The sequence below is a fragment of the Heterocephalus glaber genome, unplaced genomic scaffold, assembly GCF_053883595.1.
Source record: "Heterocephalus glaber isolate CG9 unplaced genomic scaffold, H.glaber_assembly_v1.0 deba00001600, whole genome shotgun sequence".
NCBI lineage: Eukaryota > Metazoa > Chordata > Mammalia > Rodentia > Bathyergidae > Heterocephalus > Heterocephalus glaber.
In genome coordinates this window covers 8,165,656-8,192,408 of record NW_028258372.1, presented here as the reverse complement: position 1 = coordinate 8,192,408, position 26,753 = coordinate 8,165,656, and the positions used below count along the sequence as shown (strand labels likewise).

At 39.5% G+C, this 26,753-nt stretch overlaps 3 protein-coding genes, 1 long non-coding RNA gene and 1 pseudogene across 5 annotated transcripts in view; 1 reads left to right on the top strand and 4 right to left on the bottom strand.

The window, feature by feature from the left end:
* Opn3 (opsin 3) overlaps nt 1–17,836 on the bottom strand; it is a 47,631-nt gene extending 29,795 nt beyond the window's left edge. The window contains exon 1 of one of the 2 annotated variants that reach the window (XM_021265485.2): nt 17,364–17,836. In XM_021265485.2, coding sequence (XP_021121144.1) covers nt 17,364–17,727 — 364 coding nt within the window. In that variant the 5' untranslated portion in view covers nt 17,728–17,836. The remainder of the gene's footprint in view (nt 1–17,363) is intronic. The other variant, XM_004853473.4, reaches the window with a different exon arrangement.
* Nucleotides 7,394–13,696, bottom strand: Chml (CHM like Rab escort protein). The gene has a single exon (XM_021265477.2). The coding sequence runs from the start codon at nt 13,422–13,424 to the stop codon at nt 11,469–11,471; it is 1,956 nt and encodes a 651-aa protein (XP_021121136.1). The 5' UTR covers nt 13,425–13,696; the 3' UTR covers nt 7,394–11,468.
* Nucleotides 17,837–21,204: 3,368 nt separating the features above from the next.
* On the bottom strand, nt 21,205–22,653 carry LOC101702779 (regulator of nonsense transcripts 3A pseudogene; annotated as a pseudogene).
* A 145-nt stretch (nt 22,654–22,798) lies between these two features.
* On the bottom strand, nt 22,799–23,931 carry LOC110350950 (uncharacterized). The gene is made up of 3 exons (XR_002397911.2): nt 23,784–23,931; nt 23,134–23,253; nt 22,799–23,034 (listed from the first exon to the last, which is right to left on the bottom strand). It is a non-coding gene; the product is annotated as an uncharacterized LOC110350950 (long non-coding RNA).
* The window catches only part of Wdr64 (WD repeat domain 64), a 146,137-nt gene continuing 143,312 nt past the window's right edge, over nt 23,929–26,753 (top strand). The window contains exon 1 of the mRNA XM_004853474.3: nt 23,929–24,417. Within this exon, the coding sequence (XP_004853531.1) occupies nt 24,276–24,417 (142 nt within the window). The 5' untranslated portion in view covers nt 23,929–24,275. The remainder of the gene's footprint in view (nt 24,418–26,753) is intronic.

Genomic DNA, 26,753 nt, shown 5'->3' with positions numbered 1-26,753 from the left:
CTAGTTTATTTAAGTATCCATGACTTTCATAATAGTTTACTCATTTTTAGTTCTTACTTCTACCTGTCCCTTTGTTTTTTGCAATTTTGCTTTCTACAGTCCAATAACCTAGCCATATTTTATAGAACCAGACAGCATTTCAGAAAATGGATGCAAATGATGTCATTTGAAAATGAGCTCTAAGAAATCTAACTAAATGGCTCTGTACATGTGAGGTTCAACCTGGCATAGCCAGGTACAGGAGAACCAGGTTCAGGGAAGAGCAGCAGTTTCATCATGGAAAAGGAGGCAGTGAAAACTAACATTCCTTCCTAAGGAGTTCTGCCCTATGCCAGAGAACAGAGTGAAGCTCGAGCATATAAGAAACTCAAGGAATGTTCTAAATAAGATTCCAGGACAAATCATGGCTTAAAAGTAGATAGCCAACAGGCCAGGTGTATCTAAATCTTCTTTAAGCATTTGAGTGGCTCTAAGGTGTATGACCCAAAGCTTAGTGCTGAGGAAGCCAAGTCAGATGATGTATGGTCCTTGATGTAGACAGAGAAAGGCAACACAAAAGGCAAACCAAAATGCAAAATTCATGTATTTTAGTACCAAATGAGACATAAGGACTTAATAAGGCAGTCAGAGAGGAAAGGTCACCAAAACTGGGGAACTGGGAGGGCTTTGTACAAACGGGTAGGCCTGAAGGAAGTTGAATACGATCAGTGTAAAATTTTGTACAGCATATACATGCTTAGCAATTCTAGATTTACTTAGATACCCTAGAGCAGCACTGATCAGTAGGCATACATTTTGTGCCACACACAATATTTGGGTTCTTCCAGTGGCCACACTTAAAAAGGTAAAAAAGAAATAGACCAAATTAATTTTAGTAACAATTTATTTAACCCAACTGTTATGGACTGAATGCTTGTGTCTCCCCCAAATATGTGTGTTGAAATCCTAATCCTCAATTGTAGATAAGCTATATTTCATGTGCTCAAGAGACACACATGATATGTAGTTACCATATTGGACAGCACAGTTCCAGAGAAACTCTGTACACTGGGTAGGAAGAGATGTTACAAGGATATGTTGTAAAGCACTGGTTGTCACAGTAAAAAACAAACAAACAAACAAAACATAGGAAACAATACAGTGTCCATTAAAAGGAGAAAATGTGTAAATTTTAAGAAAAAAAGATTGAAGCATTGATTGTATTCATATTAAGTTCATGTCTGCAGTGACCTATGGAAAGGAGAAAGTAGAATGAACAGAAGAAAGGAAATACATAGGTGTGAATTTCACCTGCAATATTTTAATTCGCTAAAGATAGTATGTTTCACCTTGGATGTTAGATACCTGGGCCCAAATTGGCCTTTGCATTTTGCTGAATTTTAAAACCTAATTTATAAAATAACAATCTTTGAGGATATGGTGGTAGCACATAGAATACAGAAGATTGACTTTTTAAGAAAGAATAGCAAGATGTATTTATAAGTCAAGGGACAGCTGGGATGCCGGCTGGACTTCCAACTGATAAAAGTGATCTCAGAAAAGGTAAGACTGCGGAGAGGGAGATAGTCAAAGAGGTGTTATATTCCCCGCACATCGGTGTGACAGTGAGTTCAATTTTTCAGTTACTATGAGGGTATATTGATGGAGCAAAAGGCTTTATAGAATGAGGGGGTCATGTTTTGGGAGCAACAGTGATACTGACTGAGTCACCTTCTCTAGAACTTCGTCCTAGGGCATATAGAATGTTAGGGAGAAGTGGGAAGTCAGGGTGCTTGGGGATAGCCAGAGTTAAGTTTAAAAGGTAGAGAAAATGTTGAGAGAATATGTTGAAGATACAGTACAGTTTCATGATGGATGACCTCAGACCCAGTGGGAATTCATGATTGGACCAGATCAAGAACTAATGACCCATAAAGAAATGTGGGGCCATTTATGGCCAACTGGAAAATCTTTCTCCTCTGGCAAGAACTGACTTCCACAGAGATGTGAGATGGGATTAGTGCTGACCACCTTTTGGACAGTAAAGGGTGTTTCCAGGGCCTGGGTCCTAAATGATTTTCTCAGTGGTATATTGATATCTAGAACACATGTGCTTTCTGATTTCTCATAATGGATTTTTTAATGTCATTCCCACTCTTCTAACAGTGAAGAGACAATATAACATAGCAATCAAAGAAACTAGGTTCATTTTCCAAATCCTCCACTTTTAAAAATTAAAGCACCACTTAATTTTCTTAACTATAAAATAAGGATAATGCTATTGCTCAAGTATTTCATAGAATTGGATAAAGATTGTTAATTAATATGCACAAAAACACATACTAGTACTTGACCTATGACACACAATAAGTGTTGATGATGGACATTATAATTCATGTAGCTACATTCTTACATACATCCATGATTATCTCCAGATAAATTCTTAGCAATATGTTAGGATGAGGTGTAAAAAATGTTAATGCTTTCAATTCAACTTGCTAAAATACCAACCAGAAGATAAAGTAAATCCCCAGTACCATATCAGATATCATTTTTATTCCCTTATCTATATCACAACACATGAAAATTTTTATTTACCCACTCAGCTACTGGTTATAATTCCTCAGTATATTTATACCTACTGACCTGAATGCAGGACAGGCACTTAGGGATCTTTAAAGAATTTCCCATTTGATTCATACCACTTTTCAGTTTAAAACCATTACTACAGAGAGAGTATCAACTGACAAACCAATTGCTAAAACACTAGTTTACACAATCGCTTTGATGTATCAGCTCTGGATCAGGCTCATATTGAAATTCCTTTTGGCTTCTGTGACATTCCTGTTTTCTCCTGTTTCTATGTCATGATTTTTGATATGACATATGATCTCTGTCTCTGTCTCTGATAAACCCAACTGGTTCATGTCTTGCTTAAAAACATTATTTCTCTACTAGGATAGATTAGCATGGCATACCAAGCATTTGACCACTTTCCAGAACCATCTCCTGGTTACTTTATATGAGCAAAACCTGTCAATTTGCTTTTCCTCAAAACCTGTTACTGGTCTTAGTCACATGTGTTATTCAATCAAGTACCAGATGAAATTCTAGTCAATTTTTTCTTTTTACCTTGAGATATACAGTAATTCTCCAGGTTCTGTATTTCTACTTCCAAATCGTAAGTCTACCTCCAAATCTCTCATTTCCAATTGCCCTGTCCTGCTCAGGCCACATCACATTCATTTGTCCACCTTACCAGTCCACCTACATCCAGTCTTCTTATTCCAGCCTCCTTCACACTACGCTATGCTGACCTTCAAAACATCTTATGTAGAAAACCTTTCAGAGTGCTATCCACTGAAAGCCCCAACCTTAGCATGCTGTCCCAAACTCCTAATGCTTTGTTCCTGTCTCATATGTCCTGCCTCCCCACACGAGTCCAGGCACTGCATGCCTAAGCATGTAAGCTTCAGACCTGGCAAGCCATGTCTTCAATACTTGCATGCCTCCTTTTCTATTTATCCTGCATGGAATGTTTTCCCTCATATTGGCCTATGGGCATCCTTTTCAACCTTTGGGGGCCAGTCTAAATAACTTGTCTTTCATGAAGCATTCCCAGATTTCCCTAATTAAGACTAAAAAGAACTTCCTTGTGCACCCATTTTTATACCTTTATCATAGTCGTTATTACAGTCTAATTAATATAATGGCTAATTGTGCAACAATGTCAGCCCCAATAGATTGGAAGTTGTACTACTCACTAATTCCATAATTTTGGGAAACTATTAAGCCTTCTTTCTCATACACACATAGAAACATTAATACTTACCTGTGCAGGGCTGCTTTTTGAAATGAGATAATATGTTAAAGAAATCAGAAGTTCTAGGAAAATGTGTAGTTACTTGGGTTCCTGGCCCTAATGTGACACCTTCCTGAAGACAGCACATCACATCTCAGTTATAGCATGTGGGTTACAGTGTCACACAGCCTGGGTTTCAAGCCCACTTCTACTACTTACCTACCAGCTGTGTGATCTGGGTCAAGTACTTACGGGGACAATAAGAAGACCTACCCAATTTAGTTGTTATGAGAATTAAATGGATATAACAAGAACTTCTAGAAGTACTTGGTATATAGGATGTGCTCAATAAATGTCAGTTACAACTATCATCTTTGTGTTCCAAAACTTTAACACAGAAATTGGGACACAGTCTGTCCTTAATAAATGTTGGATTGTATTGAACCCTCTGCTTCACACTGCAGTATAATCTACCAAGGCTCTAATCTGCATTAAGCATACTGACTCACTCTATTACAATTGGGTATTTTCTATAATTAACATTCAACTATAAAATGCCAGGCTGCTGCACTATCTCATTACTTGGTGAACCACCAGGGGGTGCAGTTCAAATGTAGATGGTTTAGTCTTGTATTAGCTCCTTTGAAATTCACAGGATATACATGCAATTCTATTAACTTGCTGATAATCTGTCTAGTGCATAGTATTCCTTCAAAAAAGTATGCTAAAATATTTTAATCTTGGTTTTGAGGTAGTTGCAGTGTATAGAAGGATAACATCATTTCTAACTGCTTTGCAGTTAATTCTAGTCTGACAACTGCAGGAGATATTTTGAATTCTGTTTTGGGGTTTACATTATCATAAACCTTCAGAAAGATGCCACAGCTGGTTGGTGATGGGAGATGGGGGACACACAGGCGTTCCTATCAACAGTGATGCTGTTGAAGAGGTGTAAGAGGGGAACATAAAAGAAAGTATACTCAAGAATATTCAAAATATTTGCTCAGATTTTTTTTTGACATTTGGAGTGAGATAATTATGAGGGGATGTCTTGTGCATTGTAGGATGCTGACCAGCACCTTCACTACTCCCTAGGTGCTATTAATGCCCCCCTCCCAGTTTAGATAACAATGTCTCCAGATTGTCTCCTAAAGGGTAAACAGTCTGGTTTGAGAACCACTGCCCTAATGAAAGAAAAGGAGTAAAGCTATTAGATAGAACAGCCTATTGATTATATACACTATTTTCAAATAGTCTTACTGATTTATATAGGCTTTCCCTAAAACTAGAAATGTACAATAATTTTAATTGCCTAAAAACAAAATCCCTGGCTCTTTAGCTGGACATTTTGCAAAATGCCTTCTTTAGAAGGGTAATTGCTACAAAGCTTTTAACTTACAAATATAAGGTGATTCACATAACAAAATAGTTTCTACTAGTTTATATGTTATTTTTAGATAAGGAATGGATAAAGGAAAAAATAAGGCTCAAACAGAAATGAGAATACTCAAGGGGCTTCACCTGTCATGTAATAAAACTAGTTTAAAACTTACTGTATAAACTAATGTCCCCAGGTTTTTTTAAAACCAGAAAATTATGTTCATCTCCCTCTGATCTACAAACATGTATTCATTTTCCTACTGTCAATTCTGCACTTCTAAATCCAGTCATTCCTTTTTCCTTATATGTATGCATCTATTAAAGTAGCTGTTCAGAGTATATTAAGGATTAAAGATATATTTAGCAACAAGAAATGCCAAAATTATAGAATAGCAGGAAGTAATCTACATAAAGCTCTTGACAACACCAAGATAACTTGTTTGAACTTAAATCAATTCCCATCTCCTCTTTCAACTCATCAGTCCACTTATATTACACAAATTTTGATAGGAATTCTAGTTTGTTGGAAAAAATAAGCTCATTAAGGTACACTCATTAAGGGAAGTTATCTCTAAAATTCTAGAAGTCATCACTTTTGAAATTAATATGTTCTGCACCATTAAATACAATAACTCACCCTCTTGGGATGGAGGTGAAGGAAAACAGTATCATTTCAAGTCTTACTAATGGATCTAAATAATTAGAAGTGAGTCCAGGCCAAGTTACTTTAATTCTTCCAGGTCTCATCTATAAAAATGGGTGTAAATACTTGCACTTTCTTACCTTTCGTAGTTATCCTGAGAGCCAAATAACAGTTGTCAGAAGGAAAGCATTTTTACCCACGTTGTAGCTGAGTCCATCACAATATTCACGTTATAGTCAAATTCTTGCAGTTGAATCACTCATGTTCTGTACTGTTCATGCCTTACAAAAAGCAGGAGGTATTGTGCCACCTGCTGTTGAAATGTGAGTAATTTTGTTGTTGGTTAAGTTGAAAGGAATTATACTGGAAACAGTAATCCTCTTTATGGTGAAGGTAAAAATACTTGACTAAAAATTCTCAAGAGTAAGCTACCACCTCGAAGTCAAGGAGAACATGACTTTCATTTGATCCACCAAAATGAAGGCAAATAAAACTAATCTCAATCAAAGAATATTTTGGTATTGAAACTTTATGATGTTTTTCTCAGATTTCTTCATACTCCTACTACCCTAATTCTTTTACGCCTTGATCTTCTGGATCCAAGCTCTTCTACCTCTTTTTCCCTCCTTCACCAGGTAGGAGAGAAAGCTTCTTATTGTCAGAAACTAAGATTTCAGAAGATGTTAACTGACCCAGCCTTTAACCTTTAAGCAGATTGTTTCCAACTGTGTATAAAAGATTTTGACACTCTTAAAAGAAATGCCAAGCATCACAAGTCAGAGATTTTTTAATTTTTTCTTTTGCGCATTAAAGGAAGAGGAGTAGTGGTCATTAAATTCAAAATGTGATGGATAGAAAATGTCTTAAATGCTCACTAAGGTACATATTCTAAGAAAATGTTTCTCAGACACAACTTATCTTATTCCATTTTTATATTTCCATTCCCTAGAATGCAAATTCATAACCAACACTGGGAGTTTGTTACTTGTTGGATATGTTACCTTGATTCAGATCTCCAAGGCTGACCGAAGACAGGGTCTGCCTGCACTGTCTATTCCAAGCTATGTCTTAAGCACAGGTCCCCCTGCAAACTCTGTTCATGCCCAGCCATGGCCACCTATGAATCCAGCCTTCATTTCCATGGGCTCCATGGCTCCCAAAAGATGTAGTTTTGGATTTAGGGACATACTGTAATTAGTATGTCTTCATGCTGATGTCCTGGAATGCAATGCTACCATTTCTATTATTATTCCTTAATGCTGGGCAACTGAGAAAAGCTATCAAAGATACAAAGCCCATCTTGATCAAGAATTTCTATGAAGACTTGTGAAACTGTCACATTTTTAGATTATCTTTTTGCCTTTAGCATTTAGAAATGTGTTTCTTAAAAGGGGAAATTTTAGATGTTTCCAAGAAATCAGTAATTTTCTCACCAATTCAGTAAACCACTTTGCCAATTAATCTTTTATTTTTATTACACACATCAATATGTTACAAAAAAAATAAACCCTTTAATGTTAAACTGTAATTACGTCTTATTTTTTCAATGTTGAAATCTAAATTTTTACACAATTATAACCAGTAAACAATTTATATTCTAATTAACATTTTATTTTTGCATACAATTTAACATATATCAATATTTAAAGGCTATATAACAGTTCACCATAGCAACAGTAACACACTAAGATCCATTTCTCAACTGATGGGCTTTTAAAAAAAACTTGTACAGGTAGCTTTTAAGTATTTTCCTGGGTAAATATATGCTACTCAAAGTGAGTATGTCAAAAGATCAGGCATAGAACTCTTTTCGTCCCTTTTTAATGACTACTAATATACAATGGTTCTCGCATAAAGACACATGCATGCTTAAAAATTTTTACTCAATGTAACAGCAAGAACTAGGTCAAAGTTGTTTCCATTTTCACTTTAGTATTAGTTCATTTGACTATCATCTAAGAATTGAGTTTTACTTGTATCATCGCATTTGTATTCTCTCTATAAATCTGCCCACTAAGGAGTACAAAACCTTAAAGATTTCCATCTACTTTAAAAAAATATTGAACACTTGTAAATCCAAACAGCTTTTTTGTTCCACCATTCCTTCTTTAGTATACATTTTTCATTCTTTTAAATGATCTATCTTGTCAATGTTTTTCATTGCCATAAAATTTCTTTGCACTATTAGGATGAAAATATTTTTTTTCTTTTACATATAAAATTTTCATTCATTTGGAATAAAATGCATTATCATATGAAAAGTACACCTAATATCTCCACATTGATCCAGCTGGCCCTTCTATTAACTTTTATTACTTTTCTCCAAATGCTTTATTAATCTTATACATTCTATTCAGCACCACAAAATAAGGATTAACAGAATGCTTTAAAGATTCAGAAAGTAAAGTTCCTATTTTTTAAACCTAAATTTAAAAAAACTTGTATCTCTGCCTTAGTTTTCTAGATAAATTATCACCATTGTCAAACTGCATAAAGCGTTGTTGGAATGTTAAGCAGTATTATAATAAATCTATGTTACAGATTAGCATTCACCTGGATGTGGTTTTTATACCCAGTCTAATCCTCACAGTAATTGTTAAATATTCTTAGTTTTATAGATGGAGAAACAGAAACTAACATCTTCCCAAGATTAGAGAACAGGTAAGAAGTGATGCAAGGACTCTTCATTTACTATTTGTCCATTATACTAGGAGGTCTCTCATGAAGAGTATTCTCATATTTCAAGTTTAGCTTTCAACCTGCTTCTATTTAAGCATCTTTCTTAAATTATCCTAATATAGTTGCATAATTTTCCTTAAATGGCTTATAAATACTCTAATATTTTTTAAACTGCACTTACCACCGGACTCTAGAAACAAGATTTTTACCTTACATATCCTGCAAATTCCTGAATTGGTGTTTTACTGTTAATACATTTAAATATGTTTAGCTAGTTATAAAGCCATGTAAATAGAAAATATTTATGCTGCTTTGCCTTTCTCATTTTGTAAACATTTTTACCACAATTACATTTCTTCAACCATATGTAACTATGGTGCCAATACTACTTAATTTCTGTTTGAGAAATGTTTGTTTTCCCAATATGTCAGCTCTTAATTTTAATTACTTATCACATTATGAGTAGCCTATGAAATCATTACCACCACTAATTAAACCAAAGATGAATGTTAACTTTTTTAAAAGTTAATGTAGTTCAATACGTTCAATTTTTACCATTTTGTCCTACTGATGTTGATGTAATTATTATTCTACTAAACACCAGTATTACAATTGTGAGTCACAGGAAATAACTTTTGGTTGTTGTATTATTTGTCAACATTTCACTTTGCACTTTGTTCAGAATAAGAACATTTTTATGTTTGGGTTTTTGTACTGAAGCTGTATTTTCCCCCATATTCAACTGGTACCATATCATCTTTCATGATATATATTTATTCCATAAACACCTCAAAAAGCTAACCAATAAGCTTATTGGAATTAAATTCTACTTTGTCAGAAAATTGCACTGGATCCTAATATCCCAAAAATTCTTCCATGTTTATTGGTTACAACTTGTCTCATTTCCAACTTTTTCTGCATTGATTTAAGGAAATAATATATTCATTTTGTTAGTTTTTAAAACAATCTTTATTTTGGCCTAATCTAATACTTTTTTCTTATTTCCATTTTACCATCTTTTACAACTTCTCATTATTCCTTTTCTCAATTTCTTATAAATAATCTGTTTCTGAAAAACTTTTCAGTAAGCCTGAATTACTTTCACCTATTTTTATCTTGAGATTTAAAAAATTTTAATTACTATTTTGTAGGTTAGACATTTCAGTTATTTTGATAGGTTTAAGTTTTAAGATCCACCCAACAATACCTCTTTATTATATTTAAAACATCAATGTTAATACCAAACTATGACTTTTCCTTCAAAAAGCTATTACTTGAATCAGTCTTGTCTCATTTTCCTCATATACTGAGGAAGAAAAATAAAACTGTATCTTGGCATATTTACATTTTTTGTAACACAATCTTCAGACTGAAAAACATTACCAAAAAGAATTATTTTGTTAAAACCTAGCCAAACTGTTTAAGATTCACAGCTCTAAGTGTAAATTCAACATTTCTTTGATCCCATAATATGCTACAGAATTAGCATCTGTCTACTTTTTCCCCAACAATGAAATTCTGACTCTCCCAGGCATCTTTTACTTCTCTTATAGTAACTACTTTCATAATGGTGAACATAAAAAGTTTAGGGATCATGAAAGACCAGGTTAGGCCCCAATGTTGGCTTCTCCACACAGCAAAATGACCAAATTAATAACTGAGTTTCATTTCCTCTTTGAAAGTATGTCGTATCTGCTTCCTAGTGTTGTCGAGAAACTGTTATGGGAAACACAATATTAAGTACCTTGCATATAGTAAATGCTTCATTCCAGAGCAAAAACTATGAAAGAGTCTCTTCCTAAAGGATTATTTTCTTCCTGATATATGGAAATGGGACTAAATGAGGAAGAAGTTCCCCTCTTTTGATAGTCCTGAAACTTTTTGACACTGGAGTACCAGCAAGTGTATGATTTCTGGTGGCTGTACGGGGAAAAAAATATTTCTATTCTCTATAGACAACTGTCAAGAGGCAGAAGTGATTATGAATGCTGTTACCTATTTGTCTGGTGAGCTACAACTTTAGGGGCACCATAAATCCTACTTTGTTTCATTCTCTAAGTTAGTGTTGCTAATTAAACTAGTATAGCCAACAGGTGTTACATTCCATTCTGGGGAAGCTTAAATGAGAAAATCTTTTTACAGAGGGTTTAAAAACTATCTGTAATTCCAAGTTAAAAATGATTCATTCTGTTTCTCTTTAGGAATTTGAGAACCACCATCCTGAAGTATTTTCCTAGGATAATCTTTTTTTTTTCTTTTTGCCAGAGTTACTTGTTGGAAGTTCTTTTCATTCAGGTGTCAGAGCAGGGTTCTACAGATTTTTTAAAACTAATCTTATTTTTCACTTGGTACAAGGGCTAAGTAGGCAAAATAAACTGCAAAATGTATTATAAACACGAGGCCTTCACAAAGAATAAAGACTTTGCAAAATTTATCTTTTAACAATTACAGACAAGTGTATTTTTATCATATTGGCACTTTTATTAGTTGCTATTCTCACTACCAAGTTTACATTATTCATATTATATACAAAAGATTCACATAATGTATTTATATGTTTCTCTATTCAGAGGTGGCAGCAACTGTAATAGCTGCAAAAGTAACTAGTGCATTTCTTATATATTATTAATTATTCTGTAGACAATGACAAAAATCTGAAGATCAGTACCAGGTAACAGTTTTATATTCCTTTAAGCAAAGTTGCTAATATGGAACTCTCACATATGTACCCAATATTAAGATAAAGGTAACCCTGTTTTAAGTTTCTGGATTATGGAGCTGATTCTGAAATAAAAAGTCCAATAACCAAATAAATCAGTTACTGATTTACAAACATCTTCAATAGCCAATGTCTCAAAAAGACTTAAAGACAACATATGCACAGCACTCATCATAGAACCACTCCTAATTAGTCATAGGGAAAATGGTCCTTCAAATGAGAATACTTGGGCACCAAGCTGAAGTGAATATCCAGTTTGCTATTTTCTAGCTTTGAAGGGGGCTTTCTAGCTTTTTGCTTTCCTCAGGAGATTCTAGGTTGGCCACTGTTGTAGTATGGGTTCCAGGAGCATCTGCTTGCTTATCATCACCATCAAAGATAATGTCTTCTGGATTTGGAGGAGGAGGGCAGAATTCTTCACTTGGAAAGATCTCCTGGAACATTGTTTCTGCTAGCTTGACCGCGTGCTCACTTCCCAGTCCAGAGTCAGGCCCAGAGCAGACATAAACATTGCAAGGTAGGCCACAATATGAGCTTCTGCTGACTCCTGAGGAATCTCTCATATTAAAATAAAGAGCCCACAAGAGGCTTGGCTTTCTAAGTTCTTCCTTATCTACTTCTGTTTCAGTAAGAGGGGTGAATAATTTCTTTACCACTGATTCTAAGTCTTCTCTTGCTGTTTTTGAAGATTCACAGGTCAGATGTACTAGATAGGTGTCTTTCATGCATGTCATAGTTGATGAACATAACTCTATGACCCGAACAGAGGAAGCTCCTGGTTCCACTGGAGGCACTATCAAAATGGAAATCTGCTGATCAGAATCTGCCTTTAGTATAGACTGATCTGTAATAAGCACTGCCCTTGAGATCTGCTTATACTGCACATCTGAGCATGTTTCCTTATTAAGGTAACTATCCTCCACAATGAAATAGTCAGCATTTATTCTCTGACCAAAGCGATCTATAACGGCTTTACATCTTCTAGATTCTTTGTCAACTACAAGGCATTGGATTGTATGACGAAGACAATAGATTCCACCAAAAACTGCACACATCCTGCAAAAACATTGAGGAATTTCTCCTTGGCCATACAAAGGAAATAAAAAGGGAGTGTTGCCAAACCGTCCAAGACACTGAAGGAAGTTTTTTGTTGCTTTAAGACCATCTAATGTAGTACAAGATGATTCCGATGTCATTGCAATTGAGTGTAGTATAAAATGTTGGAGGTTGGGGGTTAGTTTTTTAGTTTTTAAGAACTCAGAAAACAAACATTGCTGGAAATCTTGGTATTCACCAGGATGCTGTTCATAGTCTAAACAGAATGTAAGAAATTTCATTAGCACTCTTTTCTCAACCATAGTGAGTTCTTTGCTATTAAAGACATCTGCTCTGGAACAAGGTACCTGTTCTACCTTTCCTTCCCGAAATGCAAGAATCCTAGTGACATTTTTAAATTCTGCATAATGACTAACATTTGATTTGATTAAAAGATCAATCAGTGATCCTTGAGAATACAGCAGCTTTGACACCAAATCAATATTAAATCTCCTGCTTTCTTGAACCATTTGATGGTAAGTAATCACATTTCTCTTCAGCTGATTGTTGTCGTCGTCTACTATAGGTTTGTTTTCAACCTTATCTCCATCTGAGCCTGGATGTATACAAGTTTTATCTCCACAGTACTTTTCTTTCTCTGGTGATTCCTCTACATCACCTTCTTCTACTGAAATCTTGCTATCACTTTCTGAGGCATGTTTAGCAGGCATTTCATTGTTGGTAACATATGAGTGCCTTTCTTCAGGCAACTCTGCAGAAGGCAGAGGTTCAGTGAAGGTACTAGATGCCACTGAGGAGGCATTTTTCTGCAGAGCACCAATCTCGTGAACACTGTCCCCTGAATTTTGGCTGGCATAACAAAAAACTTCTGTGTGCTGAATGGTCTCATCCTTCTTGCAAAGAGCAATGGCTTCTTCTGTTTCATGGATCAAGTCTTGCCATGCAGCAGCAGTCTCTTCCTCAGTGTCACCGTTTTGCTGATACTCCTTCAACCAGGACAGCAATCCTGAAAAGCTGAAACTAGCCCAATTCCCTCCATAGTAACTTCTTGAATCAACATGCAGAACCCTGTGTCCACTTCTTGAACATGCAGCTGCAAGGATAGATTCAGGCAAACCTGTCCCTATTATAACCACATCAAACTCTGTGGGAAGATTGTCCGCCATCCCAGGAGATAAAGGGTCAGGTAACAGCTATTGATGAAAGAAATAAATACAAATCTAGGCTGAAGCTCTGCCGCGGTGTGATTATGCTGTAATAAAATCTCTCCGTGTAATGTTCCAGGTCTTCCAGCGGCACCGAATTTGCAGGTATTAGCTGTTTAACTGGTTACCCTTTTAAAGTTTTAATAAGTCAGTAGCACAGAAACATGACAAAGTACATCTAATCACATCTGAGACTACTAAACGGATGTGTGGTTTTCATTCCTGCATTTCATCTTAGCAGTAAATGGCAAAATACATCACATATGCATTTGTGACTGGAACTCTTCTCTGAAAGAAGAAAATTCAAGAAAGAATACAATTGTAAACAATATGAAAGTAATTTCATGCAACAGCAATTACGATCCATTGGGGCCTGACTTGTTATCTGGATACAAACCTCTATAACACAAGTCATGAAATGCTTTCTCACATATTTTCTAATTTTTAAAAAATGAACAATAGAGATTTACTCTCCACCCCTGAATCAGGCAATGGAATAAAGGAGACAGAATGTCCCATGAAAATTTAAAAAATTAACACAATTCTTTGCTTTTAAAATATTTGAATAAGAATACACACAGTATGAACTTAAACTAAGAAATGTGTAGCTTCACTGTTTATGAAAACAGATAATACACTACGTGTCTACCATCACAAGCAAGAAATGTTTCTGAGGCCAAGGTCTGCAGGTGATTCCAGAACAGCTGATTAGACCTTTTAATGGCCCAAACAACCTTAGGATCTGTGGCACCAATATGAAACTATTTTGAATTAACCTTGCTGATTATTACAAAATAATTCAATAAAACATCTAGTATTAAAAATCTTTAGATGTATAACAGAACATGTACTGGGGGAATAGAAGGTACTTAAAACATCTTTATATGAATGTGCACGTTTATAAATTTTTTAAATTCCTAGATTCATACATTAAAATAATTTAACATCTCTTTCTAATATCTGAATATGGTGATGTTTGCATTTTGCCACACTATCTCTCCAACCCCTAAATCTGTGTTTTAAGAAAGGTTTGTTAAAACATCCTCTACCAAGGCTAACATGCTATTTGTATTTTTGAACGGGTAGTGAAGGAAGTCTCTCCTCTTAACTTTAGCATGGTCTTGGTTATATTCCACCTTTGAACACCTGCGTGATGTCAGGTGTAGCCAGAAGTGGGACATCCACTGACCTGAAGAATATACTTACCTGGAAGTCTTGGGGCTAAAGCACTGTACGACCCACAGTGCCAGACTTTCTGTTGTTCATCATTGCATGGCAACGGTGAGGTTTTTTTAATGTGGAATGTTCACTATTGCTAAATCTATTAAAATCTAATTGGTGCAAGCTGGACCTTCCATGGTTAGGAGATCTGATTACTCTGGATATTGGTAAGATAAGTCATTCAATCACAACTTAGATAATTAGCTGATTCAGTCACTGATCTGCCTGGTCAACTTAACTGAAATGCTGATCCTAACAATCCTATTCATTCATATTCTACCTCAAGAATATCAGAGATTACATTTATTTTCAGCATTTTCTGAGAAGCCAGGATTTCAGCACAGAACAAAGAAGCAGTTGTTTGGTCTACAAGTATACCCATGCAAATACATAGCAGTTCTCCGTTACTTATCTGGCCTTCCAGCAGGTGTGAAGAGGAAGACAGAGCCTATGAATAAGTGTAACCACAGTATGTTACTTTTCTTGGCTTGGCAGAGGACAGGGCTGAGGGTGGGAGTAACAGAGTACACAGGTCATAAACACTAAGACGCTTCTAACCTGCTGGGATCAAATGACTCCTCAAAACACAAAGCAAGTGGACTAGCTTCAAAAACATTAAGCTCAACTACTCCTTGAAAAATAAGAAAACTGCTGCAGGGGAGATAAAGTGAATTGGGAAAGCCCACACAGTCAGGCACACGATCAAGAACAGGGCCACCCTTGTGCCACCAGACCAGTGGTACTTCCCACTAGTTACGGCAGCCTTTCCAAAGCCTCTGGAGCAAGCAGCTAACTCAGGCATTTTTAAATTTCTTTCCCCTTTAATACTCCATTATGGTTAGTTCTTGCTCAGGGATAACAAGAGGATAAGTACTTTCCCTTTCTTCATCCTTAACACAATCTAGAAATAGTCCAGGCAAAGAAATTTTTTACCTTTACTAAGAACTTTTTAAGCCCCACAATAAACTCACTCTTGTCTCTGGGGTTTAATCAAGTCTCTGATCATCTGATTTTAAAATGGGAATATAGCTGCAGAGAAAGCATTAATTAAAAATGCCCTGAGAAATAAGAATAGATAGATGTAAGGTAAAATACCAGCTGGTGATGGTTTCCAGCAGTCTTACAAAATAATTTCTGATCAGAAAGGGACTCCACCAGGAATGGTGAAGGAACACAGAAGGAAGAGTGTAGGAGATACAGGAGAGTGGGTGTTGCAGAGGGAAGATGCTAGCATTTACAAAAAAATTCAATGCAACCTTATTTTCAAACACCCAGGTGCAGAAACAGAATTTCCCAGAAGAGAAATGGGACTTTATGGAAACAGAACTTTCATGTCTGTGAACAAACATGTGATGCCCACACTAAGGTGCATTAATGACACTTAAGGCTTGTGCTAGAATCCCCTTCTTTAAAGCTTAGGCCTGCCTAAAGAATTGCCTGGTGGGTATTTTTAATTAATATAAAGAGTCTAATCACATAGCCATCTATATCGTCCCTCCCCAGGTTCCAAATTTTTGTACAAAGGAATTCTCAGATTCATGTTTATTGGGGAAGAGGAAGAGAATATTAGAATCATTGAGGCAATCAAATAAATGAATCATGGCTTCTCTGACATTTTGTTTCCTTCAAAATATTTCAAAAAATGAATCAGTATAATACCACAGTATTTGGGTTTGTCAGAGCACAGGTGGCTGGTCAGTAAGAAAATATTTATGATAATGCTACAAAGATTGCTCTCCAACATCTGCCAAGATAAAAGGCTTTATAAATTATCAGTGGATTTCAGGATTTAAAAAGGAATCATAAAACCTGAGAAATACAAATTTCTATTTCATGTGAAAATCCTGGAGCACACACACAAAAAAATAATTTCTTTCCTAGGCTCATCATATCCTGAGTTCATCTTCAAAAAATCAAGTCTCATTGAGACTTAATACTTCTGTAATGATTAGAAGTATTTCAGAAATAAATCTTCGATTAACTATCAAGTTCTACTTTAATGAAATCGACTGACTGCACAGCAATTTGTTCACCTGAGATGGGATTCTCTCAGGCATAGGTAATCTCAACTTAGATTTGGGTACGCTGTAACCTAGGAGGAAAATACAGTAAAAACAGCTTATGGGGCACAAGTCACTTTGCATTCTGGGGACATGAATGAAACTATGTCACTCCTTGGGAGGCATTCAAAAGTTTACAACTGTTAATGAACAAAAGAAAAAATATAAACTACTGCTCTTTTAGGTTTCTACCTTTCATTTCAAGAAATAAATAGTACATGAATTAAAATTTTAAGTTCCTCCAACTTTCATGAGTTAATCACTTCTTTTTCTTGAACCTGACTCCATAGGCCCTTGTTTTTTTCCCCAAAGTGAAATGCCCTGCTGAACTGTATCAGGAGAGGAAAACGGAGGAAGGAGATGAGAGGACAGGCGCTCGCCAGCGTCCCGGATGCTCCGGGGAGGGAGGGTGAGGGTGGGCGTGGGGGACAAGGAGCGGAGGGTGGGCAGCGGGTGCAGGAGACGGAGGAGGAGGAAGGCGCGCCCGGAGCTCGGGGTCGGAGGCGGGCAGGGAAGCGGGCACCGAGGCCCAGGGGGACGGGGGACGCACGGAGGCGGTGGCAAGGCGGAGAGAGAAGTTTGCAAGCGGGAAGGAAGCGTCCCCTCCCGGCCGACTCACCGAAGAGGCTGCTGCTAAACCCGTCCCACACGCAGCCCACGGCGTCCCACACCCAGCCGTTCCTCAGGCAGGACACGAAGGTAAAGGTGACCCCGAAGAGGGACACCAGCAGGTCGCTGAGGCTGAGGTTGGCCAGGAGGAGGTGGGTGGGAGAGCGCAGCCGCTGGAACTTGTAGTAGACGACGAGCACCAGCAGGTTGCCGCCAACGCCCAGCAGCCCGAAAGAGCCGAGCAGCAGCGCCAGGCGCTCGTAGGCGCCCGGGCTGAAGAGCGGCGCGGGGCTCACCGTCCCTGCCGGCGCCGGACCCTGGGCCCCGCCGCCCTCCCAGTAGCCCTGGCCGCCGCTGCGGTTCCCAGAGTACATGGCCCAGCGCCCACGCAGCGAGCGGGGCGGCCCTCGGCGCGCAGCGCTCTGGGTGGGGCTGGAGCTCCGCTGCGGGTTTGGGCCACCGCGCGGGAGGGCGCCGCGCGCCGGGACCGCCCCCTCCCCCGCCCCTTCCCCCGCCCCTTCCGCCCGCGCTCCTCCTGGCCACCCCCTTTCCGCGTGCGCGCTCTCGCGGCCCCGCCCATCGCCGCGCGTTCCTCCTGCGCCAGCTCCCCAGTCCCAGTCGCTCCGCCCTTCATCCCTAGGCCAGCGTGGACGCGCGGGGGCGAGTCCGGAGAACTGGAAGGACCGGAAGGAAAATCGCTGTCAACCAGTGGCTCCTCACACCCTTCTTCCCTCACCCAGCTTGAAAGCATCGTGTCTGTTCGCCCATTCATTCATAAATATTCATTAGTGCCTGCGCCCACCCTAGGCTTTTTCCCTTCCGAAAAACTGTAATAACGCCCCCTTCCCATCACTTATTTTAAACAAAAGAAAATAACAAGTCGAAAAGCTTGCAGAGGATAGTAGCCAAACAATCGTAGAAACTCCTAAATGGGGGAAGAAGAAAGGTAAACTGATAGAGACCACCTGAGAGCTGGAGTACAAGTCCAAGGCTGCAGCAGGGAGGAGTGGGACGCCTGCCACACTCAGAGTTTCAGGACCAGGAAGGACGGCATAGAGGAGGACTGCGGTTAAGCCCCAGACTCGACCCCAGGTCCTTCCGTCCTGCCTTAAGGGACAGATTTGTCCCGGTATGCCGAAGCCCTTCCTGCAGGTAACTGCCTGGGCTGTATCCCCAAAGCTTCAACCTAAATCGGACAGGTATAGAGAAACAGGAGCTATATTTAGAACAGCACACATTTTCCACTGGGCCTTTTCCCCAGTAGCAATGAAAATATAGTACAAGGCAAATATAGATTGTGAACGTGATCGCATTCTTCAGAGGTGTTTTTTGTCTGTTCTGCACTGTCCCTAAGAAGGCCTCAGCAAGGCCGGGCTCAGGCTGTCCTGGGGAACTAGCAGGAGTTAGTAAAAGCTTATGTAATTGCTCCACCTCCTGGGGATGTTTACCTCTCCCACTTTGGTGCAAAAGATCAGTCAGAAATGACTAGCTTCAAGGAATTCTAGTTCCACATTCCCCAGAGAGAACCAATTGACTGGTGGTCAACTTTTCATACTGCTGGGTTGAACAATAGCCACGGGCAGTTAAGGCTTCTAATTTGGACTTGCCATTTATGAAACTAGCCACCCACCTTCAAAATCTTTTTATTTTATATTTTAGGTATACATCTAACAAGTTCTGTATGTTTCATGTTTATTGTGTTTTCAGCGTAGTGCCTTCTTTACAGTAAGTTCTCAAAAGTATTAGTTGAATGAATGAATGACTGTATGAATGACTGGCTATGTGTGCTGTTCTCTTAAGATTCCATTCATTTGGCTCTGAGTCTCTGCCTCATAAAGCTTACATCCTAGCAATGTTGAGAGAGTAGACAATAATCAAATTAGAAGATGGGCCCAGGGATTTAGCTCAGTGGTTCCGCCGCCTGCCTCAAAAGTGCAAGGTCCTGATTTCGATCGCCAGTACCCCCCCCCAAAATTAGAACAAATGTGGGAAGTCAGATTCTAAATATGATAATGAATTGTAAGAAAGGAGAAGTGGATTATTATTAAGACATGGCAGGATGGGACATGGTGTTGCACCCCTATAATCCCACCATTCTGGGAGGCTGAGGCTGGAGGATTTCCACGTAGAGACCAGCTTGGGCAACTTAGTGACTTAGTAAGACCCTGTCTCAAAATAAAAAAATAGGGATGTAGTTCATTGTGAAGGCCCCAGGTTCAGTCCCCAGTACCACAAAAACAACAACAACAACAACAAAACCCCACTGTGATTAAGGATAGTACTGACCAACTATTATGTGCACAGGATACATGTACTGAAGTGAATCTGTGCTTGGAGTGTTGGGGGAATAACAAGAAAGCCAATGTGGCTGAAGCAGAATGAGAATAGGAATGGGGGCAGAGATTGTAATAAAAGGCGTTTGGCGTTTGCACTATCAGAGTAAAGTCCTGGACAATGCCTACACAAGAGGAATAATAGCAGTGAATGAGAAGCAGGAAGAAAGTCTTTGGCAAACATTTAAGAATTTTCAGAAAGGATACCACATACATGATTTCCTTTGTCAATAATAGGTTTCTTTAAAAAAAAAGTAATAATAGGTTTCTTTTCAGTTTCACAATTGCATATTGATGGGTATGATACTTAATTTTGATAGATAATAGCAAGACACTACCGCTTTAAAAGTAAGTGCAGTTTTATAGGTTTAGCGCTTACATTTAGGTCTTCAGTCCATTTTGAGTCAATGTTATATGTGATGCAACATAAGAGTCCAACTTCATTCTTTTGTATATGGATAGACAGTTTCTCCAGCATTTGTTGGAAAGACTGTCCTTTCCCTGCTGAATGGTCTTGGCATTCTTGTTGAATATCAGTTGACCAAGTATGTGAGGTTTTACTGTATATCTTGACTCTCTATATGGCAAAGGTAGAAGTAGGAGAGATAGCAAGTTCAGCTTCCCCCATTTCCTGACCCACTGCTCTCTGTAAGTGCTGCTTTCCTGAGGTTTCTTGATCGGTAAAGTTGTCCTCTGATGTTGGTACTCTCTGATCATATCAGATTTTAAATGTTGTGTTTTTCTCTTCTATGGTGATTTGTTAGAAACCTAAAATCTCTAGGATTCTTCTTACTCATCTCCCTTGACAGAGGCAATGCTTTACCAACGTGCTTGGTTTCGCTCTCAGCCCATGCTTATGGTTCCCGAGACAATGCAGGCAGTCTTCCCACTAGGGCTTCTCCCAGCCTGACCCAGCCTGTTTCCTCTCCTCAGAGTCTAGCGTCTGGCTCTCTGGGAATATGTGTGCATCCTTGCCCCACCCAATTCAAGAAGTGGTTTTCTGTGGAGAGCTGGCTGTCCCCAGTCTCTTCTCTCAGTTCCCCTTGGATGCAAAGACCTGAAGCAAAGTGATGGCTCCTCCCAGTGCTCATTAAGGCTGTCCTCAATCTCCTGATGAACTTGTCTCATTCTCTTAAGTAGTTTGGAGGTGATAATGAGCAAATGAATACAAAACTGGTTCCTGGTGCCTCCACACTCCCTCCTGCCTGGGCTTGCCTTTAGAACGTGGGAGTTCTTTGAGCTTTTTGTTTTGTGAGATTACTCCCAAGGCAAAAGAGTTCATTTAATATCTTCCTCCTCCGGAGTACTAAGGCATCAATCTATCTATGTGCCAAGAATGTCCTTTGCAAAGTATGAAGAAGGGGGAATGGTGACTGTTTTCTCTGACACTCTTGTTTGAAGTAACCGATAACCCCTACCCTTCTAGTGCGTGTGTGTGTCAGCTGAGAAAGAACTTCAATGCTTACTAAATCAAGTAATCTCCTTCCTAGGGGGGGAAAAACGTCATTCCCTGTTCTCTAGCCTTGGTCCTTGTTGAGAAGCAGAAGAGCCCTTGAAAAGATCTTGCCCAATGTATCTGTACCTTCTTCTGTTTTGGGAATATAATTTAAGGAATATAATTTGAACTTTTTTTTTTCAGATTCCTACCTGATTTAATAAGAGAATTTGTTTAGAAACAGCAGTTGTGAGCCTGCAGAAGCACAGTGCCCACTCAGGGCGCAGACAAGTGGATTACAGGGCCCTACTTCCTGGGCGCTCCCTTCTGAGTGCCAGGCTGCAGGCCCCTTCCTGCTCCCTGGTGGGGCTCTCTGCTGTCCCCACAGGGATGCCCTGTCCTGGCTCTCCTTCTTCCCTCTGTCTTGGGTGAATCCCTCTCCTCCATCTCAGCTCATCTTCATTCCTTCTAGGAAACCTGTCAAACTCAGAGTGACCACTGTGCTTTCTAACATCATCTGAGTGGCATTCTGGTGTTTCAGGTCCTTGGATTCTTCTCTCCATGTCCCTCTGCTCTTTGTCATTGTCATCCTGGGACTTCTCCCTGTGCACCCCTATCAGGCTCTCTGAAGGCCTGGCTCTCACGAAGGTGTGGGAGGCACAGGTTTGCTGTTTTCCATCTCCAGTGCTGACTTCCTCGCCTCTTTCTTTTTGTTTTCCTGTGTCTGGTTCCTCTTCCTTTTCTAGTTTCTTAAGAAGCTCTATCCTCACTTCTGTCTCAATAGTTGTCTTTTGTTTATCTGCCTCTTTCCTCCTGTATCTTTCTTCTTCTCATCTTTTTCTTTTTTCTTCCTCCTGCAAGCATTTCTTTTCTAACTCCCTCCTCCTTCGTTCTTCTCGCTTCTCTTCTCGAATTCTCTGCTTTTCTAATTTTCTGTTTTTAATATATTCCAAAAGAGGTGTGGTTCTTCTAGCAACAAGTTCTCACATCTTTGCCTCTATCTCTCCCAGAAGAGTTTCAGGGTTGGCACTGGTTCTCTCTTCTTCCATGCTGTAAGTTTCTAAAACTTCTTTATAGTCTGGATCATCTTCAGTGCTCCCCATCTTGGTGTCTCTCTTCTTCAGCTTCCTCCTGACTATCTTCTGGAATGGGGCAAACTCTACCATGGCAGGATACTCCAGGCCTTTACTGCTCATGAAGACATATCCATCAAAACGATCTCTGAACAGAAGGATGTCATCGGGATTCCTAAAATTAATGTATGCTCTTGAGTAGAGATGAGGATAAAGGCTGCAGTCCACACCAGCCACCTCCAAGTTGTCGTGAGCGGGCAGCGGGGACAGCTGCTCCTCCAGCGGCTCCTTCATGAGGCCGGGCGGCGGGGGGGGGGGGGGGGGGGCAGCTGCTGCCGTAGGACCACCTGGGGCAAAACCGGCTAGTCACCCAGCCCACCTCCACTCCGCTCCCCTGGCAGCCAGGAACCGCACCCCACCCTGCACAATTTGAACTTTTAAAATAAAAGAATCTAGCATCCTTCAAGTTCTAACTATTATTCCTCTGTGTTCATATACCTCCTCAGATGGGTGAAATATGGGTATCATTTTAATGTATAAACTGTGAACTTGTCTGCACCCCACCAAACTATGTACATTTGCTTTTAAAATGAAATTTCATTTATAACCTTGCTGTTTTTATTAGCCACTTTTCCATCACAATAACAAACACCAGAGATAATCAACTTATAAAGAGAAAAAGTTTATTTTGACTCACAGTTTTGGAAAGTTCAGTCCATTATTGATTGGCCCTGTTGCTTTTGGGCCTGTAGTGAAGCAGTACAGCATAGTAGAGCACGTAGTAACTCAGTGGTAGGGCAATTGCCTGGCAAGTGTAAAGATTCAATCCCCTGCACTGCACTAGAGAGAGAAAAAAAATATCATCCAAGCGCTACTTCTGAATGTGAGGCACCAAAATGAGGGCACAAGCCACAGAAAAGAAAGACAGAAGGTACAGACTTGAGGATGAGGCAGTTCCCAAACTATGTCGAAGGAAGGAAAGATAGCAGTATGAGAGCAGTGCTCCAGCGTCTGTAAGGCATCAGTCCATGCTGCAGGAATGCGACTCGAGAGACAGACCTGTGGAAGAGCGTTGTTACCAAGATGCCTTCTGCCAACATTCCATCTTCTATCTCGAATATGTCTGGGTGAACCTGGCCCAGATTCTTGGCACCACTTGCTTAGCCAGGGCCATACACTATTGAATTCCTCTGCCTCTCCTGTGCCCTGCCATAGGCATCAGCTGAGAATGCTCATTCTACATAGAGGAGTTCTTCATCAGTTTATCCTGAGAACTGAGTTGGCCATGGTGAACTAAAAGCAGGAAACATAAAGCAACCTATTTCACCGACAGGATTCCTAAAGATGGCTGCTACCTGGCCCACAGACCAGCCATCTAACTGGTCGCTCTACCATTTCTCCTTTTCATTTTATTCTTCACAGAGCGCCTGGAGTAATCATGTCACTATTCTACCCCAAAACTTCCCATTTCACTCAGAGGAAATAAAGGCCAAAGTCTTTACCAACCACCTGTAGGGTCCTTCATAATCTGACCACCATTTCCTGACTCTCTGCCCTTATCTCTCTACCTCTCTTCCATGCCACATCACCTTGGTCACACTGGTTTCCTTGATGTTTCTCAGATATGTCAAGCACATGTTGATCTCAGGACCCCCTGACTTGCTACCTTCAGGTTTCTGCCCAAATGTCTTTTCCTTAGTGTAAAGCAGATTCCCCACCACCTCCTCTCTCTCCCACTTTCCTCCCTGTGGGGGAGGGGAATTTCAATCTCCTCTTTGTGAAAAAGTAGAATGTTACAGAGATATTATGATGCAGAGAGAACCATATGAAGTACACTGGTAACATTATGAGGTCAGAACTTCTGTGTTTGTCTATATAAACACATCAGTCAGCTGTCCTGCTAACATCCTAATGATAAGTCACTCTAAGCCATAGAACAGGATTTTTTAAGATTGAAAGAATGAGACATAAAGCAAAAAATTGAAACAGCAGAGAAGCAATTGTAAAAACTGGAGGATTTTCACCTTTGGCAAATTTGCAGTATTATTTCTGTACAGAAATAAAAGATTCCTTGCGTCCATATGGATGTCAAAGAGGAGAAGCATTCCCTTTCACTTCAGATTTATAGTTTCAGAGTGGCCTTGAATAAATTTGAAAACTTGGTTGAACAGATAGCAGCTCAGAAAAGAGATGAAAGAGCAGGATTGTTTATCCGAAAAGAAGGTAAGATCAGTGAATACTGGGGAAGTCCAGTTCAGTTGGGAAAGTCTTAAGAGCAAAAACATGGAACTGTGGGCCTAAAGACCTGAGTTCTTGTTCTTTCTCAGTTCCTAAGCAGCTAATTAGACTTGGGGAAGCTCTTTGTACAGAACTATTCTGAACTTTGCTGTCTGAACTGTAAAATTAAAGGAATGGATTAAATGATACCCAGTAGTTATTTTGTAGGCACTACCATTTGATAGCTCACTGGTGGACCTGACACTCTCAGTAGTGCATACAACCATGTGACGAGCCATGTGTGCCACTCTACCATTTCCCTATCTAAGTGCACCGGGAGACTATCAGGACTTTATTAAATAGTACAGCATTTCCTGCTTCACCCTCCACTGTCAGGGCCACTCCTCATGTTTCTAGGTAGGAAGGTTTTGAGCACACCAGGGTAAGGGGAATGTGGTAGACAGTGTGTTCAGGAGTTTCAGTAGAAGAGAACCGAATACAGAGCTTTAAGTACTTCACCATGACCACGGCCAAGGGAATTGATGTAGTGTGCAGTTTAGGAGCATTGAAGACACCAGTGAAGAGTTGGGCTGAAGAGCACAGTCAAAGACCAACATAACAGCGTTGGTGATACAGTGTTGAGCATAGCCGCCTTCTGAAAACCAACAGAACAAATCCTGCTGTTGCAGTAAAAAGAGCCGGGCCCACGTAACTGCACGGCCAGCCTTTTAATGTTCCCAACTGTGTAGTCAGGTATAAGTAAAAGTCTTATCTTCAAGTGTGCAAACCCAAACCCGTATTATCTGAATAGGATTTAATTACAAGTCATTTTAATAAATATAATTTCATTTAATTTGCATGACAATATGAATGGACAAAGATTACCATTTTGTCCATTTTATTTGTGAAAAAGAGAAGGTAGAGATAAGTCACCTGCCCAAGACATTTTAAATGTTAAATCTAGGACTCAGACCTTTTAGATGGTTGTGAACTTAGCTGGGCTTTCTAAACTACCCACCAAAACTTTCTTTTCCCCTGCTTTGTTTTACCTCTCTCTGTAACTGATTTTCCATACTCTTACCACTTTTTCTGAATCCCCTAAGGGATTTCTGCTTCTTCCAGACAAGCTTCCTAAATCATATAAGAAAGCAAGGCCAAAGAGAAGGCGATCTCCCCAATTCCCTTTCCTCCACTTCCAATCTGCTAAAGCAACACCTGCCCTCCCCTCCTCCCACCCAAGGCTATCACTTGCTGCAACAGCCTCAAAATCTCCTTTTCCTACTGGCTTTGTCCTCCCAATCTAAAAATACACTCAAGCATCCTGACCTTGACTTTCTCTTCCCTTTAGGTACCACTGTATGCTTCTCACTTGCTTTTCCACTGAATTTCCACACAGCAAACCTACTTCATTTTCAATCTACTTCAGTCTGGCTTTCCACATCACTTTGTTGAAAATGCAGATGCCTTACCAAGGTAGTCAATAACCTAATATGCTTGCCAAATTCAATACGTGGTTTCCCCTTTTGCAGCCCACAGGACAACTTCACTACATTAACACTGTTAGCTGCTTTTGCTTCACCTCCTCCGCCTGCGTTTTTGTCATACCACTCTCTTCTGGTTTTTCTCTTTTCTCATCTTTGCTTGGCCTCTTTTTGTCCTTGAGATTTGCCTATGGTCGCCTCATTCAGTCTTAGGGCATAAACTTCATCTACCTAATCTAAGCCAGATATTATGATATAACCGTTGACTATGTCAGACTATCTCTCTTTTGGATTATTAATAGCAGTTTCTCGATAGAAGAGTCTTCTTTCCAAAACTTATTCCTTCTGTATTTCTGCAATTTTTCCTTCAAAAATTGAATCTGCCATATTCCTGACTTAATAGATCACCTCTAAAATTCATATGTTAACTTGGCATGCAGGGCCACTCACAATCATGCCTCGGTCTACTTTTCCAGCTTCAGATCCTGGCACTTTCCCTCCTATACCTTTCACCATGAACTTTTCAGCACTTCTAAAATGACATACTTTAAATGACTGATTTTGCACGTCTCATTGCCCCATGTAGAGTTCCTTGCCTCGTGTGTGTGTGTGTGTGTGTGTGTGTGTGCATGCTTCCTCCTGCCTGTGAACACCTGTTCATATTTCAAGACTCAAATCGAATGATACCTCTTTGGAAAAACTTCCCAACTTCCCCCAAACAAAGTCCATCCTTAGTACTGCTAATGTACTTATTGCTGTCTTAAGGAATTTATCTTCTGTATTTAGCCTGCTGAAATTGATATATGTGTTTTTTCCTGTCCCTTCTCCTCCACATTGACCTATGAGTGCTTTGAAGGTTTT